An 18875-nucleotide genomic window follows, 5' to 3' on the forward strand; every position below is an offset into this window, starting at 1 on the left:
GTCTGAAGTACGGCCTAGGGGTCTGCATTTTTGGAGTAACTCCTTTGAAATACGTTTTCCAGACAGTGGGGAGATCACATCTGCGTTTGTGAAAAATGACTCAGGTTGCTGATTGGAAATCAGGCTGTGGAGGCAAGACTGGAGGCAGGGAGGCTGTTGAAGAAATCCACCTGGGAAGTGGCAGTGGTCCGAACCTCTGTAGTACAAGAGGAAGTGAGGTTGGGAGATGAATTTGCCAGTATTTAGAAGATAAAATTGAAAGTGTTGAGTGTGCTATAGAGTGCTCACCCAAAGCCGCCTCATCAACAGTAAAAGCATTATTTCAGTGAGATTGACCAGGTGAGTGAGCAGGATGGGGAGTGAAGGGGACAGAAGAGGAAGCCAAGGACGTCTGGAGCAGGCCCCAAAGTGACCGACTGCTGTCTCCTCTCCTGGACCAGCAGGCAGAATGCTGGTCATAGGCCAGGCCAAACAGTCACCTAGGAAAGATTTTAGATGGATTGTTGGGCCCTGCTCCTGCGTTTTTGATTCCACAGGTCTGCTTAGAAATGTGTATTCTTAAAAAGGTGCCTACCTAATTCTGCAAAAGCAGACATGGAAGGTATGGAAGGCCACCAGAGTTGGAAAGAGGTTGCTCTGTAGCTGATGTCCTGAGACCTGGAGGAAGTTACTGGACTCCTCAGAGTCTTTCCTCTGTAAAAAGGGGCTTGTAATCCCTACCCTGAAGGGTTGCCCTGGGGCTGCTAGAAGCACCATTACCTGACACCCAGACCCTCAAAGCTCCCTTCTTGCCATCTTTGTGTTCTCCTCTGCCCTGCCTTAGCTGAAAGAAATTCAGAGCCCAGATCAGGACTCAGGAGAGTAGGAGCCCTGCCCCCAGCATGGGGCCTCCTTGTCCATCTCCCTGGGGGTTCTTGGTTGCTTGGTGGTAGTGGTAAGTCTGTGGACTCGGGTCCTTCCACCACTCCTCACTCAGAGAGTCTGCACATCTGCCCCAGGGACCAGGGCCCACGCCCCTTGGAAAAGGAAGGGTGATGGGCAGCCAGCTCTCTGATGCAGCCTGCTGGACAAAGACTGGCTGGAAGCCTTCACTTGTTAGCACCTGGCTTGTCAGCTTCCTCTTCAGATTAGACTTTTCATTCAGTGCTTGTTACTGTTCATTAGTATCTGTCAAAGTGAAAGTAACTGTATTCATTTTTTGTGATACGAAACCAGTCCGTGTTTAGTGTAAATTTTGAAAAAACAAAAAGTAAAAGAAATTTCATCACCCAGAGATGACCATTATTAACATTCAGGTTACCTCTGTGAGTATATGTGCAGCATTACAGAAAAAAGATCATCTGTGTGCATTTCACAACAATATTATATAAGATATTATCATTTAAGTATTGGTTCTTACCGTTACTGATAATAACTATTTATTCTCATGTGGTTCAAGTTCGAATAAGGAAATACGCAGGAGACAGTCTTGTGCGCACTTCACCTTGTCCCTTTTCCTGGTGGTCAGCACGGACCTGGTGGTTTTGATGTGTGTTTTTATTTAAATAAACATGCAGAGTCTGACTGTTTCTTTATCACGCAATTTTTAAAAATTTGTTTGTTTACTTTGTTCCTGGTTATCAAAGTATTGTGTGCTTATGGTAAAAAGTATAGAGTTCAGACAACTGTTTTAAAAAAATGGGAAAAAATTCATCCCATAATCCCATATTGCATGCTAGAGCAAAGGCTCTTAACATTTTGGAATTTTTATTTATTCCCCTCCTTTTTTAAACTACATAGTTTTAAACACGATTGAGAACACGAACTGTACATACCATTTGTATTCATCTTTTTATTTTCTGTTCAGCATTAAAACCATCAGCATTTTCTCATGTCTCAGAAAACTCTGTGTAAACAGCCATTTCTAATGGTTGCAAAATACTCTGCCTGTGGTCATAGCATAGTTCACTTTCATAAGCCCTCTTTTTGGACATTAGTTTGTTTAAATTGTTTAAACAATTGTTTGTTATTATGAATAAGGTTTCAGTGAATATTTTCATACACACATCTTCGTTGAGATTTCCCCAGCACACAGTCCCAAGCGTGAAACTGCGGTGCAAAGGGAAAGCATGCGTCTAAGGTTTTTGATACGTGCTGCCTAAGTCACTCGTGGGAGTTTAGAATGTGTGTATTTTTTTGAAAATTTTTGGCTTTTCTTGTCCTTAACATTTGAACCTAAAATTTGTCAAGTGAGCTTAAAAAGTTGCTTGTGTTAGAAGTATTGCTTTTACTTTCACACTCCACAGGAAAGATTAAGTTATTCTTTGTATAAATCCATACAATTTTTCTTGAGGATAATGTGGCAATATATACCAAAATCTATACATTTCTGATTCGGTGACTTAGGAATTTACTCCCCAAATTGTCAAAACTCTTATCTGTAGAAGTGTCTGTTGATTATATATAATGGTATAAATTTGGAAACGGTCTAAATTTTTAACAGTGGGAAAATAAATTGCTTTACATTTGTGAACTAGAATCTATATATATCAACAATTATAAAAGTATTAAACAGACATGGTACTTTTTTTTAATATATTTTTTAAAGGTAGATTGCATAATAGTATTTATAATATGATTTCATTTTTATAATTAAGAGCTTCATGCACATAAAAAAGGTTGGCAGCTTATTCTCTTAAATGGTCATGGTGCTTATTTCAAGTAATGGGATTATGAATGATTTTAATTTTAATCTTTGTGAAATATAGTTAATTTTAAAAAATTCCAAATGTCTTAAGGTCAGGTTTTTCAAAATTGTATTATAAAAATGTTTCATCTAACCCTGGCTGGTGTAGCTCAGTGGATTGAGCGCAGGCCTGCAAACCAGACGATCGAGGTTCGATTCCCAGTCAGGGCACATGCCTGGGTTGCAGGCCAGTTTCCGGCAGGGGCCAGTTCCCTGCAGGGGATGCATGAGAAGCAACCATACGTTGATGTTTCTTTCCTTTCTCCTTCCCTTCCCCTCTAAAAAGATAAATAAATAAAATATTTTTAAAAATGTTTCATCTTCGGTGTAAAAGAAGGAAATGATTCTGTGGTAGCTTCTGTCTCTGCAGGCCTGACTCCCCACCCCCACTCCGGCCAGCTCTGCTGTAGAGGTACCAGGGTCTTCCCACTTGGGGCCCTGACATCTGTCAGCCTGCTGTTTCACCTTCGCTTTAGTTCGCTATAAATGGGCCTGCTGAACATTAAAGCACTTGGCAGAAACCACCAGTAAATCTGGCCAAGATCCTTTCACTGCTGCCTTTCCCTGAGAAACGGAGCTGCTCTGAAGTGAAGCTGGGTGCTAGGGGCTGCAGGAAGGGAAGGCTCCCAGCAGACGGGCAGACGGCTGGGCGCAGCGACGCAGGCTCAGCAGCACCCAGCGGCACTGGAGTGTTCTGAGCCAGGCCTCCGGAAGGACGACTTGCTACCCAGGCCTGCCCCTGGGGTGTGCTGTGGGCTCCTGCCTCCCCTCTTCCTCCCTCTACCTTTCTTTTTCCTGAGCTTGTAGAGGAGTAGATGTGGTGGTGGTTCAGTCTTTGTGAGGCAGCATGCTGTCATGCAAAGGGCTCTCGCTTTGGACTCAGAGTGGCTCTTTCACTTGTCAGCTCTTAAGGTCAGCAGACGGTTTCACCTTTCTGAGCCTCCGGTTCCTTACAGTAAAGTGGGAGCAGTGCCGCCTGTCTCACCGATTGGTGAGAGGACCAAATCGCACAGCCTGCCGGAACGTGGCCAGTGTGGTTGCTGGTCCTCAGCAGTCCTTTGCCTGTTTGTGCAGCCCACTCCCTTCTCCTCACCTGTGACTTTGAATGCGGGACTGTGTTAGCCAGCCTGACCGTGACCCAGTGGCCTTCGAGGAGGCAGGGTGGCCGAGGCCAGGCACAGGGGGGCTCCTCAGAGGGGTGGGGGAGGGGGGCGCAGCACCACACTGGCAGAGGTCTTGGCTCAGCCACATCTCTGAATTTTTCGGTGATTTTGAGCTGGTTAGATAACATTTTATGCCTTGGTTTAGTCCTCTGTCGGATGGCGATAATACCTGCTCCACCTGCCTTACCGAGGTTATGTCTCTGGTTGTTGGAGTTGCATGAAGTAACAGAGGGCACAGCCCTCTTGTGTAGCGTGAGCTCCTGTGCAACTGTCAGGTAAAGTAATTAAGATCCATGAGATATTGAAGGGAGGTGGTGGTGACATTTCACATGTTCTGAGGATTATGTGAAATAATGCGTGTCAAGTTTCAGCCCGTGTGTGGCGTGTAGTGATGGGTGATGCTGTGGGTGTCCCTGTTACTGGTGCTGATCATTGTTGTATGAAGTCTGATGAAGATGGAAAGACGACCTTGCTGGCAGACTGTCCCCAAGGGCACTCTGTGCCTGTAATGTGGTAGAAATATTATGGGAAAAATATTGTGGTAGAAAAATATGGTAATAGTAAATATTTTCATTAATTAATTAATTTGAAAAGATGTCAGGAAGTGATAGTAAAAATCAGAGTAATGCAAGCACATTTGCATAGCAAATAGCCAATTTGAAACATGCTTGCATATTCATGACTTTGTTTAACCTCCAACTAATCTCTGAGCCAGGGACCAGCTTCCCCATTTGGTAGATGAGGAGACTGAGACTCAAAGCAGGGAAAGGGTTTGTACATGGTCACCTCACTGAGAATTTAACCCTAGGTGCTTGTCCTCCCTCCAATCCCTGTCTCTGTCCCCAGACACTGTTTTTCCAGAGGAGGCTTGCAGCCCGAGTTCCTGGCTGTCTCAGCCTGGAGGGCTGCTGGGCACCATGCCAAGCCCCATGCAAGGCAAGCTGCCCAGGTGGGGGAGAAAGAAGCATGGCTAGGGTCTGCAGCAGCGGAGGCCAAGCCGCTGTGCTGAGCCCTGTGGCTCTTCCTGAGGGCCCAGCAGCCCCAGGAGCTGTGCTCTTCCAACTAAAAAATGTACAGCTATTGCTCCAGCAAGAGCCTGGCTGTCTCCGTGCCTGGGGCCAATTGCTCCAAGTCTTTTTTAGTTTCTACTCTTTCCCGTGCATCTATTTCTCAGTGCCTGGCCAAGGCCTGTGGTCTGCAAATCAAGATGTAACGAAGATGTCAGACAGTGGCTGTGCTGCTGAACCCAGATCCTGAGCACCGTGCTGCCCCTCAGGCTTCCTGCCGTAGTCCCTTCAGATGAGGGAGGGAGACTGCAGCATACTGAAAACTGCTGCGTTTTTCACCCTCAGAGCGAGTGCGGGTGTGTTGCAGGAAATACAGAAAACTTTCAGAATTATCCGTTTAGTAAATATTTCCTGAGCATTTGCTATGTACTGGGTCTTCTGCTAGATGTGACAGATACCACATGAATAATATATTAGCTGTCTTCCCATCACTAAATGATAATCACTATTAATATTTTGACAGGTTTCTTCCTAGTCTTAAAATATGCATAGCTTCTTACATATTTGAGATTGTTTCTGTTATGTGTATATGTATATACACAATTTTATATCCTGCTTTTTCTTCAATTCAGGGGTGACATAAGCATGTTTCCATGATATTATAAATAATGTAATATAAAGCATTCTTTTTTCATGATTGCAAAAACAACCCCTGCTTGTTATAAAACAGTCAAACCTTTGAACGTTTCAGAAACCTATGCTGGGATGTTACTCAGATTTATACGCTGTCCATGAGAAATGGATAATCTTCGCCCCCTTTTTAGTGTTACATGTATTTGGCTACTTACCCGTTCTTTCACTTTAGATTTTCTGATTTTTCATTATTAAAAGTGAAGCTTAGATAATAAATATCCTTGTATATAGAAGTTAAATTTTTTTCAGATTCCATGCATGTGGTAGTTTCCCCGTCGAGAGAATTTGGGGTTAACAATGGCAGGAGCGTTTGCTTCAGTTTGAATCCCTATGACGATCTGTGAACTTCCCCATTTCACCGTAGCTTCCTGGCACTGAATATTGTAATTAAAAACCACAACATCAAATTTTGTTAACTATGATGACTGAATTATGTCTTGTTTGAATTTCCATTTCTTCAGTGTTTATTGAATTTTCCATGTTTGTTAACCAGATGTACTTCATCTTTTTTCAAGACTTTTTCCCTGCTTAACTATTGGGATTTTAATATTCTCTGTAACAAACAGACGAGTGAGGTGCAGGGAATTCTAGAAGTTCCTGAAGGGACAGGTAAGGCTGGCTTCTCTATACTCTAGAGTAAAGGTTAAGAATTTGGGGCTGGGAAGTCAGACTACCAAGGATTAACTTTTGTTCTTGCTACTTTCTAGTTGTTACCCTGAACAGGTGGTCTGACTGCCTCACTCCCCTCACCTGTGAAATGGGGATGATAATGGTGTGTCTTAGGGTGGTTGCTAGGATTTGGTAGGATGGAACCTGGCCGGGACTCGGTGGATGTGAGCTTTTTGCCTTCCTCATTCTTTCCCAGATAACCTTTTCCTAGTTCTGGAATATTTCTCCCCCACCCTTTTCCAACCCAGTTTATCAGGCTGTCTCACTTTGTGTTTCTGCAGATCAGCCAAATGGCGGACGACACTGTCGCAGAATTGGACAGGCACCTGGCGGTGAAGACCAAAGAACTCCTCGGATGACAGTCCACCGGGGTGTCTCTGGTGGCTCTCCTGGGTGACAAATTGACATCTCTCTGCCCGTCCACAGGGATGGCCGTCACCATGTCCTTGTCAGTCCTCCTGGGGCCTGGCCTTCCAGTGGGACACCTGGACTTTATTCCCTCCCTGTTGTCCCCCACCCAGCCATTCTTCTCTGGACCCTCTGGCGGGGGTGGGCCTCTGGAGAAGGTCTGTTGCTGACAGACAGCCTTTACCCAGGGCGTCTGCCTTGACTGTGACACTGCCAGATGCCTGGGGCCTCTGGCAGGCAGGGCGCTGACTGCTGTCTCAGGGGCCTCCTTTTCTAACAGTCATTCGGGCTCTGTCCCCAATGCTAAGCTTAGTTTGGGCTGGTGTGAGCCTTCCCCTGTCACTGGATGGCTTTGCTAGAGGCCGATTTTCACCAAACAATAAAGTGAAAATGAGTTGGAAAGAATAACAGCCACAAAGGAAATGATTGAGTCAGTCTGGGTTAATGATTCCCGAGGACCCATGTGTAAAGCAACCAGCACAACACTTTGCCCTCTGAGCTGTCTGCGCATGCTCCTTTCGTGGCCTGGCCCCTTCTTCCACGCCTCACCTGGCCGGTTGCGTGCAGCCTTCACGGTGCAGCTGGGCTAGTGCTTGCTCGGAGTGTCCTTTTTCCACTGGCTGAGGACCCCTGCTGTTGTTGGCTGTCAGGCGCTGTCTGCTGTTCTCATCTGAACCTTGTTCTTTTTGATAATTAGTCTGTATATTTTCTGCATCCTTAGAACTTGACGTAACGCCTGAAACACAGTAGGCACTCAGTTAAGAATGAATTGTGCATAACATTTGAGCAACAAATGCTGGCTTTTCCTTTCTTTCCAGTCTTAACACTATTCTGCCATTTTCTGCTCTTGCTCTGTCCCCGATATGTGCTTGGTAATGAGGCACCTTTCTCCCAGGGTCTGCCTGTCAGTGGCAGGTAGGTGATGTGTTGTGGCTCATCTTTGGGTACTGGGTGAAGTTAGTTTTTTCCCCCCACTAATTTTTCTTTTAATCATTCATCCATTCATTCATTGATAATAAAACCAATGATGAACTAGAAATCGTCTTAGGCAATATTTTTTATCTTCCCAGTATACTTGCAAGATGTGTATTAATTCCATTTTACAAATAGGAAAACTGAGACCTGACAATATTAGGTCATTTGCCCAAAGCAACGAAGTCACTAAGAGGGGTTCACTTTTCACTGGCAGCCTCCTGGTACAGAGGGGAGCACCAGGAGAAGTGCGGTCTCTGGCCCAGGGTTCCGCAGCCAGCACCGTGGCAGAGCCGAGATTCAGGCTGAGGCCTGATCCATTGCACATGCTCCACCCGCCATGTCCTGCCACCTCCACAAACTCTCAGGGAGCCCCAACTCTGTGTCAGGTACAGTGCTTCACACTGGGAATACAGAATGGGCAAGACGTGACCCCTGTCTTTGAGGGTGCATGGACCAACTTGGTATTCGTAATGTCATGGGTGGAAAGTAAGAAGTTCATCCCCCTCTGCCAAGCATCTGCCTTTAGAACGGTACCCACTCTGGCAGCAGCAGGGCCCGGCCATGATCCTTTGAAGCAGTATCCAGCTTCTCCGATGTTTGCCTCCTCTGGGGCTCCGTTCCTGGAGGGGCTAGGGGTGCACTTCGCCCTCTGCTTGCACTGGTGGAGCAGGCTGTGAGGCCCTGCGCAGCAGCCAGTGGGGACTCAAGGGCAGAGTTAGGCTGAAGGTGGGAGAAGCTGACCCCGTGTCCTGCCCTGCTTACCTGTACCCTGTTCCCCAGCCCCGAGTAGCTGTCGCACAACTAGCAGTCAGCTGAAGGAAGAACAGGGTCGGAAAGAGCAATCGGGGCGCCTTTTGGGGGGTAAACCACATGGCGAGAGCTCTGCAAGCCTTTCGTGAGTGGCTGAAATCCCCCACTCACTGCAAATGTGCTTCCCTAAGATGCAGGATTTTTTAATAAACAGAGGAAATGATAAATTATGTTGTAACTCCACTCCAAAGGCATTTGGTTCTTAACAGCCAAATCCTCTGTAGTCTTTAAATAAACAAAAACTTATTTGGTGAGCAGACGGGGGGGAAATTGAAAGATTTTCTGTACTTGGGCTCCACATGTCAACAATTTCTCTCCTGTGTGTATGTTGGCCAAAGCCGTGTATCATGATAAATGAATAAAGGAAAACCTCAGGCCCAGGGCCGTCAGACAGCTCAGCAAATGGCTTTCAGCTGATTGCTCTATTTCAGTTGACATTTATCAAAGAGTTTCCCTGCGACTCCGTGTGTCAGGGCTTCGGTGGCGGCAGGGACGAGAGGGAGACGACCTCTTTGGATGTGCTGAGCAATGAGCGGTTCGTGTCCCCTCTCTCCCTCCTTCAGTTTCCATCTTTTTTAAAGCGGAAAGCTGGGTGTGGAAATTCTCACCCTTGCCAGAGGAATTAACCGCCTCTTCTACTCAGTTCTTCAGCTTTCAAAGTCTCATGAAAAATACAGGCCCAAGAGAATTCAAGAATTCTTTTTCCAGTTTGTTATGTTCTTCCTTTGTTGTATACATGCATGTGTGTGTGTATGTGTTGGAATTTATAGGAAACTGGAATGGTAAAAATTAGAAGTCCCCAGTCTTACTCCCCTTTAAAAATTAGAAGTATATCTTTCCAGACTTTTCCCTGCATACATAATTTTTTAAGTGAGGAGGAAAGCTATTCTGTTCCTATTCTGAATCTTGCTTTTCTTTACACAACAACATAGACATCTACCCATGTGAACATGTAGACACAAGTTACTCTTTTTCATTGCAGTGTAGTGTTCCACAATATGGCTGCACCATAACTTATTTCACTATTACCTTTAAATGATATTTTAAAAAAATCATTTTAAATGCATAGAGGATGTTTCTATTTAAAGTTTTGTGGTGTTTTTTGTAAATAAAAAAGAACCCCTGACTTCCAGCCAAGATGGAGGTGTAGATAGACACACTGTGCCTCCTCGCACAACCAAAAGAAGGCCAACAATTTAAAAACAAAAAAAACAACCAGAACTGACAGAAAATCAAACTCTATGGAAGTCCAACAACCAAGGAGTTAAAGAAGAAACATCCACCCAAACCTGTAGGAGGGGTGCAGAGGGGCAGCCAGGCAGAGCGGACTCACGGCAAGACGGAGGCTGGCGGACCCAGATTCGCACTCGGATAATCTGGGAGCAACAACTGGGGAGCAAAACAGACCTCGAAACCTGGGGCCCCAGCACGGGAAAATAAAGCCTCAAACCTCTGACTGAAAACACCTGTGGGGGTTAAGGCAGCAGTGGGAGAAACTCCCAGCTTCACAGGAGAGTTTGTTGGAGAGACCCACAGGGTCCTAGAACGTACACAAGCCCACCCACATGGGAATCAGCACCAGAAGGGCCCAGTTTGCTTGTGGTAAGTGGGAGAAATGACTAAAATCTAGCAGAGAGTGGAGCAAGCACCATTGTTCCCTCTTGGACCCCCCCCCCCACACACACACGTGGGTTGCTCTGCCCCTCACTATATAACAGGTGCGTGAGACAAAAAAGGAATGGCCCAAACAAAACAGATCAAAGCTCCAGGGAAAATAAAACTAAGCAATGAAGAGAAAGCCAACCTATCAGATGCACAATTCAAAACACTGGTAATCAGGATGCTCACAGTATTGGTTGGATTTAGTTGCAAATTAGATGAAAAAGTAAAGGCGATGCTAAGTGAAATAAAGGAAAATGTACAAGGAACCAATAGTGATGGGAAGGAAACTGGGACTCAAATCAGTGGTGTGGACCAGAAGGAAGAAAGAAACATCCAACCAGAAAAGAATGAAGAAACAAGAATTCAAAAAAATGAGGAGAGGCGTAGGAATCTCCAGGACATCTTTAAATGTTCCAACATCCGAATTATAGGGATACCAGAAGGAGAAGAGGAAGAACAACAATTTTGAACACTTATTTGAGCAAATAATGAAGGAGAACTTCCCCAATCTGGCAAAGGAAATAGACTTCCAGGAAGTCCAGGAAGCTGAGTCCCAAAGAAGTTGGACCCAAGAAGGAACACACCCAAGGCACATCATAATTACATTACCCAAGATTAAAAATAAGGAGAGAATCTTAGAAGAAGCAAGAGGAAAAGGAGACAGTCACCTATAAAGGATTTCCCATCAGACTGTCAGCAGATTTTCAAAAGAACCTTACAAGCAAGAAGGGGCTGGAAAGAAGTATTCCAGGTCATGAAAGGCAAGGACCTACATCCAAGTTTGCTCTATCCAGTGAAGCTTTCATTTAGAATGGAAGGACAGATAAAGTGCTTCTCAGATAAGGTCAAGTTCAAGGAGTGCATCATCACCAAGCCCTTATTATATGAAATGTTAAAGGGACTTATCTAAGAAAAAGAAGATTATGAAAAGTGAAAGGACAGCAAACTCACAGGTATTAACAACCACACCTGTAAGAAAAACAAAAGCAAACTAAGCAAACAACTACAACAGGAACAGAACCACAGAAATGGAGATCACATGGAGGGTTATCAGTGGGGGGAGGTAAGGGGGGGGGAAGGTACAGAGAATAAGTAGCATAATGGGTAGGTAGAAAATAGACAGGGGGAAGGTAAGAATAGTATAGGAAATGTAGAAGCCAAAGAACTTACATGTATGACCTGTGGATATGAACTAAAGGGGGGGAATGTGGGTGGGAGGGGGTGTGAAGGGTGGAGGGGAATAAAGGGGGGGATGGGACAACTGTAATAGCATAATCAATAAAATATATTTAAAAAAGAACCACTATACCAAGTTTATCTGTTTGGTTACCTTTTCCTCAGCCTCAGATGAACATTTACTGAATGCCTACCATGGACAAAGTAGCTGGACACTTGTGTTACTACATTGAAACCTCTGAACAGTTCTAGTTGGTGTAGGTATTACTCCTGTCTGTGTTTACCTTTGAGACAACTGAGGTTCAGAAAGGGTATTTAACTTGCCCAAGGTCACACAGTCAGTACCAAAGTGAAGTTTGAATCTCTTATCTGACTTTGAAGTAGGTCCTTAATCATTGTACTTTGGGTCATAAGTCTCCATCAAGTGCCTACTCGAAATGCACCTGGCATTGTTCTGGGCCCCGGAAGTGATACAGGAAGCAGGAAGCTTGCTTCCATTAAACAATTAGCTATTTCTAATAAAGGACCGCACTAAAGCAGCAGAGTAGCCGGCACATTGCAAACACCAAGGAAACGGTAGCTCTTAGGGCGACAGGGAAGATTTCATATGTACGCCTCAGCTGGCTGGCAGAGTCCTCTGGAACGTGTCAGAACGGGGAGCGAGCAGAAAGACCACCTGGCAGCGAATGAGGATAACGACAATGATGGTGCTGGCAGCCTTGGTGACCGCTACCAGATTGGTGCTTTCAGTTCTCAGAGTGCGGCTACGACCTTTACCCCACGGAAACCACTGAGCAAAGCGCTGCAGTGTCTCTTGCCCTGACAGTGGTCAGTGCCATGTGTACCTGAAGGGATGTTCTCTTGGTGGGCATACATTTTGTGTGTGTGTACATATGTATGTACATACATACATATACATACATGACACGCACCTCATGATGTTGTGTTTTCTGGAGCATTTATTTTTTGAGCCTTTGATGAATCTTGGACGGACTGACAAGTGGTGTGTCTTAGCCTCCTCTCACACACATTTCCATTTCCTCTCAAATTTCCCGTCATCGATGCTCCGTGACACTGCGGGTAATAGATAGCCCGACGCTCATCTTCTTCTCAGTCAGGGCTTGGGCCTGAATTCTGTCTCCTCGTGTATCAGGGTCGCAGCTCCTGCTTCCTGTTTGTCTCCGTTGGCTTGGTGCGTCTTTCCCATTCCTTTATGTTTAGCCTTTTCAAATCATGGCGTTTTAGGTGTTTCTTTTTTGGAGTTGGGTTTTGTTTTATGAACCATTCTGAAACCCCTTTTTAAAATTATCTTTTTAAAAAAATATATATTTTAAAGATTTTATTTATGTATTTTCAGAGAGAGGGAAAAGAAGGGAGAAAGAAAGGGAGAGAAACATTGATGTGTGAGAAAAACATTGTCAGTTGCCTTTCACATGCCCCCTGACCGGGACTGGCCCACAACCTAGGCACGTGCCCTGCCTTGGAATCGAACCTGTGACCTTTCGTTTTGCAGGACGGCACCCAACCTGCTGAGCCACACTGGTCAGGGCTTAAAATTACCTTTGTTTTAACTGTGGTAAAATACATGTCGCATGAAATTCGTCACCCTAACCATTTTAAGTGTGCAGTTCAGAGCGTTACATGCACTGGCTTTGCTGAGCAGCCAACCCCAGGACCCCCTTCACCTGGTGGAACCACCCCGGCGGCAACCACACCCATTAAACTGCTTCTTGTGCCTCTTGGCCCACACCCCTCACCCCCCGCACCCGGCCACCACCATTCCACTTTCTTTTTCTGTGAATCAAACTACCGGGCAGCTCACGTAAGTGGAACCAAACAGTATTTGCCTCGGTGCGTCTGGCTTATTTCAGTCAGCATCCTGCATTCATGTCCTCAAGGCTCATCCATGTTGTAGCTTGTGTCAGAGTTTCCATCCTTTTTTTAATACCGAATGGTGTTCTATTGTCTGTACATAGGAAGCTCCTCCTAATAGGCAACTTGAACTCATGTATGTCCGTTGATCATACAGGCACATCTGAGCAATACTGCGGGTTCAGCTCCAGACCGCTGCAGTCGAGTGAGTGTGGCAATAACTAGAGCCCCAGTCTCTTTGCTGGTGGAGGGCCTCGCCTTCTGCTGGTCCCATACTCAGCGCCTGTGCGGCCCTGTGGGGCAGAGCGCGGTAAGGCGGGGCCTGCCTGTGCAGGTGTGTCTGGTGGAAGCCTCGCCTCACTCTCCAGGTGCAGCAGCCACACCAGGTGGCTGAGGCCCTAGCAGATTAGGGACCTTCGATCAGATAGAGGGCGGGGTTGCTTCTGCAGAGAGGGGAATGCTGTTTGTTGAATGAACAAGCGGTGACCTCTGTCTCTCTGTCTCTCTCGTTTTTTTGTATTTTTTCCATTATCATTGATCTCTGTCTCTTGTCCTTTCTTCTCTGTTTTAATCCATCCTGTTCTGTTAGGTTAGATTAACCCTAAACATAGCCTTTGTCGTGTTACTCTTCTGGTCAACAACCCTCCCTGGCTCCCCGTCACCTGTTGAACTGTGTGCAGACTCTTCCGCCCGCAGTCAGTAGCTCCTGTAACCTGGCCTGTGTGCCTCTCCGGCTGTGGTGTGTCTCTCACAGCTACCCTAAGGCAACCAGGGTGTGAGCTAAGTGGAACCAGCGGCGTTTCTGAAGCTTCAGGCTGCTTTCTCCCGCCTCCGTGTCATGTCTTAGGCTATTTTCTTCCGGTACGTTCACCCTCCAGTCCCTGCCCCACCCAACAGGCAAAATTTCTTTCTTGCCTCCAAAGCCCTTCTCGGTCCCACATCTCTCCTTGCACTGAGGCATTCATTCCTTTATCTAGATGTTTCTCCTGGTTCCTAGACCTGCATTTCCCTGCACGGCATCTGCACTTGGATGTGCTTCAAACACCCCAAACTGCCGGCCACGCCTGGAAGACGCGTTCCCACCCATTTGCCAAGCCAGGACACTTTGCTGTCTCTCCCTCACCCCCTCACAGTAAGTCATCAAGTCCTGTCAGTGCTGCCTGCAAAGTGCGCCCCTTTCCTTTCTGGGCACGCCCTCGAGTGGTGGGTCCCAGGGTATAGCTGTGGCCTCCTGGGGCCTCTGGGTGCCCCTCAGAGGCAGCATGCCACCGGCACTGGGTAGGCCTGGTGTAAGTTCCTTGCAAGACAGTTCCCTGCCCTTTGACTCTTTGCCTCCCTGACTAGCATGGTGCTTGGAGCAGAGCAGATGTTAAGGAAATGTTTGTCGGGTTGTAACGGGCCTGCTGGGCCTGCAATGCAAATGAAGTCAGTTTACATCAGTAACACGGATTGGCCCTTACTTGCACCTGCGTACTCAGGCCTCCAACCTCCTCTGCCGAAGTGGCTTCAGGAGTTGTGAGCATCTGCAGACTGCCTCCCAGGGTGTCCACAGTCACCACGGCCACCACACTGCCCTCCGGCCCAGGCTCCCCATCACTGGCCCAGAATGCCGCAGGCGGGGGTTTTGCTTATGCTCTCACCGGGGGTGTCAGGGCCTGAGCATGCTGGGTGGGGTCCCTGAAGACACACAGGGAAGGTCTCTCCCTCAGTCCATGCCACCCTGGGCCCCCGAGTCCAAGGCAGCCTGGCGTGGGCCCTGCCCCTTGTTTCCCAGCACAGCAGCCCCTCTGACAAGGGACTCCGCTGGCCCAGGGGCAGGGCATATCCTTTCTCTCCCTCCCAGGCTCCAGCCTCGGCCCCCAGAACCCCTGTGGCTGATACTAACAGGGACTTACAGGGACTAACAGGGACTAACAGGGACTAACAGGTCCTGGGCCCATGTGTTGTATAGGCAACTCCAGAAGCTAGTGATAATTCTGTCCATTTTACAAATGAAGAAACTGAAGCTCCAAAAGGTTAAATTACTTGTTCGAAGACAAGATCAGAGGAAGCTTGGGGTGCAGGGAGTCTGACCCCCAGCTAGGCAGTCTCAAAGAGTTATTTTAACCCAGAGACCGGAGGGGCTGCAAAGGGCCTTGTAAGGGGCCGCAGTGGCCAGCAAGAGCTTATGGGTCTTGTCTCGGCTTTGCTCCTTCCACCCTCAAGGCCATTCCGTCCCCCCACAGGTGCCCAGGAGGGGTTTGGCCACCATCAGTGGTTTTTCAACTGGGCTGGCGAACCCAGGCTGGTCTCTGACAACAATTTCACCCATTTGGGGCTAAACATTTGCTAATGTAGCAAATGTTTTCATACAATTTATTTAACTTAAAGGGCTATTTTATATTCTTAGATCTTGCTTTTTCTACTTGTGTTTTTGGTATCAAAATATTCTTTCTCTTGTGATAAGAACTTGGTGATTCTAAAAAAAATCCTCATTTAGAAAAATAAAAAGTTGATCACCTTCTGTTGGTCCCTGCATTTACTGATGCACGAATCCCAAAGCCTGGCAGTTCTGTGACCTCACGCCTACTCCATAGCTGATGTCCCCGCGGCTGTCGTCCCAGGGAAGCTGGCAGTGTCAACCAGCGAGAGAACCACCGTAGGGAGGTGATTTGACCTGTGTGGGTGTCAGGGACCCAGTGGGTGAGCGAGTGGAGGCCGAAAGGCAGGGTTGGGAAATGGGACAATAGTCAATCAGGAGGTTCAGAGACTCACAGGGAGGGGGAGGCGGTGGGGAGAGGTAAGCCAGAGAGCAGAGAGAGGGAGGCAGGGACCGACAGAGAGGTCCATCCGGAACCAGAGGGAGGGGGAGAGGTGGCGGGCTCAGTGGAATAGAGAAGCATGCCCACGCACAGGCACACGTCGAAGCAGAGATCAGCAGGTGGACTCAGAAAGAAATGGAGACAGGCACAGAGACAGAAAGAAGCAGAGGGTGACAGTGAGGTGGTTAACAGATACCCTGAAAGAGACACCTGTTAACAGAGACAGAGGCTTAGATGTAGGTACAGGAATAGACACAAAGAGAGGAAGCTGCAGAAATCCAGGGTGAGAGACCCAGAGTCTTTTAAAAAGAGAAGGAAACAAGAGGAGGAATAAAAATAAAAATGCACATTTAGATGGAGAGGAGTGAGGGCAGACAGACATGGGGTGGGGGTGGGGTGGGGGTGGGGGAGGCTGGGGGCTGTGCAGAGGCGCTCACAGGGTGTGGGTGGAGGAAGAGCCAGCTCTGGGGGCCAGGGCTGCGGGGACCAGATAAGGACGCCTGCCAAAGGAAAGCGGGGGAAGGAAAGACGTTTACTGAGGCCCGGGGGAGAAAGCCAGGGAGGCTGCCCCAGGCCCAGAGAGAACAATGGGTACTTGACTTCGGTGGGTCATTAATGAGACAATTAATGGAAAGAGTAACAGAGTCCTCCCCAGGGAGGCCTTGGAGAGAGGATAAGTGGAATTTTCACGAGGGTGTGGGGGCAGTTGTGGCTGGGGAGGTGCACTGTCCCCACAACCCCAGGGGTCCAGCATGTCAACCGCAGGTCCCTGGCGGGGGGCACGGGGGCCTCCCTAGCTCCCGCCAGGTGCCCTGTGCTCCCTCCACCCTGGACCCATGCCAGCCCCCAGGCTGTCCTGACTTTCCCATCCCGGGCCTTCACCGCTGCCGCTCCCTCTAACTGGAATGCCATCCTTGATCATGTCCATCCCTGGAAACCGGACCCGCTCCAGGGTTGAATACATGCGCATCCATCCAGTGCATCGGCAGCCGGGGCCACATCGTTCAACAAGAATGGAGCCCCCAGAAGAGCAAGCAAGTGGAGTCACATACACGGTGTAACACCACTTCATAAATTTTAAAACGAGTCCTAAAATTATTCCTGACTCTATTTTGCATGATAAAATTACTCTTTGAAGGGGGGGGGGGGTGTGTGAAGAGATACCAAATTCATAATGGTGATTGCCACTGGGGAGGGGAGGGAAGGCTCCCAGGGCACCCTAAAGTCATTTCATATATGGTCTGGCCTGGCACAAAGAATGCCCCTTTTGATTACAAAATCTTTTATTACAAAATCATAAGCATGTCATTCTGTAACATAGTGATCAATATCATGCTCAAGTACACCATACGGCGTTTTAGGTGAAATGCGCAAATCGCTGTTCGTAGCCCACCGACCACCCTCAAGCAAGCCTTGCTTCTGCTGGGCCATATATATAAAAACCTAAAATATTTATTTGGGGTTGTGCAAATAGTACTGATAGGAATGGTTGCTACCTCGTATTTTATTTATTGGTTTGTCTGTTTGTTTCTGTGCTTTAAATTTTTCCCGAGAGAGAGAGAGATTCCACAGACATATCTCAAACGCCACCTCCTGCAGAAAGCCTTCTAAGAATCTACCCCCCACACCAGATATGGTCCTCCTTTCTCCTGGTATCAAATTCTCAGGGCTCAGTGTGCTTTCTCCCTTGTATGTCCCTTCATGATGTTCATGGACTGTCTTCCCCACCGGACAGAAGCCCCTTGAGGACAGGGCCCTCCGGTACAAGCTGGTCCAGTGGTGCGTACGGGGGTGTCTGGGAGACGGAACTCACCTCTCCCACCCCCACCTGCGGGAGGCACCCACAAAGTTTCTGGTCCCACCTCAGATCCGACACCCGCAGCCACTCTGCAGGGGAGGGGAGGGGGCTCCTGCAATTAAAACCACGGCTTCTGGAACAGGGGTCTGGGGAGGGGCACCACTGCTAATCACAAATGCTTGGTGGGGAAGGATTCTTCACCATGACCAGCAAATGGACCCCAATGCTAGTCACCTGGTTGTTAGTGGCAACACTGCCGAAAAGCTTCAAACTGGAGTCCCAGCAGAGTTCCCCCCACCCGCCCCAGCAGGGCACTGAGCTCCTCCCACCCAAACCTGGGCACTAAACCCCTGAGTTCCCCCAGCCCACAGCGGACCCCATTTGCTGGCAAAATCGCACCATTGCAGAGGTGGAAGGAAGAGGAACATCCGTCCAGCCCAGCCCTTCACAAGAGCCACCACTGAGCGCTGGCCGAGCTCTGCCCTGAGCCACAGTACCTGGCTTACTCCTCACAACAGCTCGCTGGGCATGGATTTGTCACCCCTCTTCTGCAGACGAGGGCACAGAAAGGCTAAGTGACTGCCTCAAGGTCACAGGATGGCAGTAAATATTGGAACTGAGACTCAGCCTGCCTTGTTAGGTGGAGGGCGCAGCAGTGGGGATGCATGGCTCTCCCTCCTTTTAGGTGACACCCCCATTGTACCCAAGGGGACACTGAGGCACAGCAAGGGAAGAACTTGTGTGTTCATAACAGAAGAAGGGGTGCAGAGCTGAGATCCAAACCCAGATTCTGAGACTGCTGCTGGCTTCCCTGGACCCCCACAGAGTCTACCCTACAGCAGGGCAGACTCGCCTTGGGAGTCCTTAATCCACTGGGCTTTGCGGCATCTTACGCCCTCGTGGGACGTAAAACTGTGGGGTTTGGGGAGCAGGGAGGGAATGCAGAGATCAGCTCATTTGGCTACCTCTTTATGGCCTTGAGGAATTTTTTTTAACTGGGGCCACATTGGTTTATAATGTTATAAAAGTTTCAGGTATGCAACAATATAATTCACCAGCTGTACATACTACAACATGCTCACCAGCAAAAGTCTAGTTTCCTCCTGTCACCACACA

At 47.8% G+C, this 18875-nt stretch overlaps 1 protein-coding gene across 2 annotated transcripts in view; it reads left to right on the plus strand.

The window, feature by feature from the left end:
- The window catches only part of MRRF (mitochondrial ribosome recycling factor), a 50117-nt gene extending 41269 nt beyond the window's left edge, over positions 1 to 8848 (plus strand). The window contains exon 7 of one of the 2 annotated variants that reach the window (XM_037059212.1): positions 6539 to 8848. In XM_037059212.1, the coding sequence (XP_036915107.1) occupies positions 6539 to 6616 (78 nt within the window). In that variant the 3' untranslated portion in view covers positions 6617 to 8848. The remainder of the gene's footprint in view (positions 1 to 6538) is intronic. The other variant, XM_037059213.1, reaches the window with a different exon arrangement.
- Positions 8849 to 18875: the final 10027 nt, after the last annotated feature.

This window comes from Sturnira hondurensis, unplaced genomic scaffold, assembly GCF_014824575.4.
Source record: "Sturnira hondurensis isolate 20B ecotype Veracruz unplaced genomic scaffold, ASM1482457v3 Scaffold0010448, whole genome shotgun sequence".
NCBI lineage: Eukaryota > Metazoa > Chordata > Mammalia > Chiroptera > Phyllostomidae > Sturnira > Sturnira hondurensis.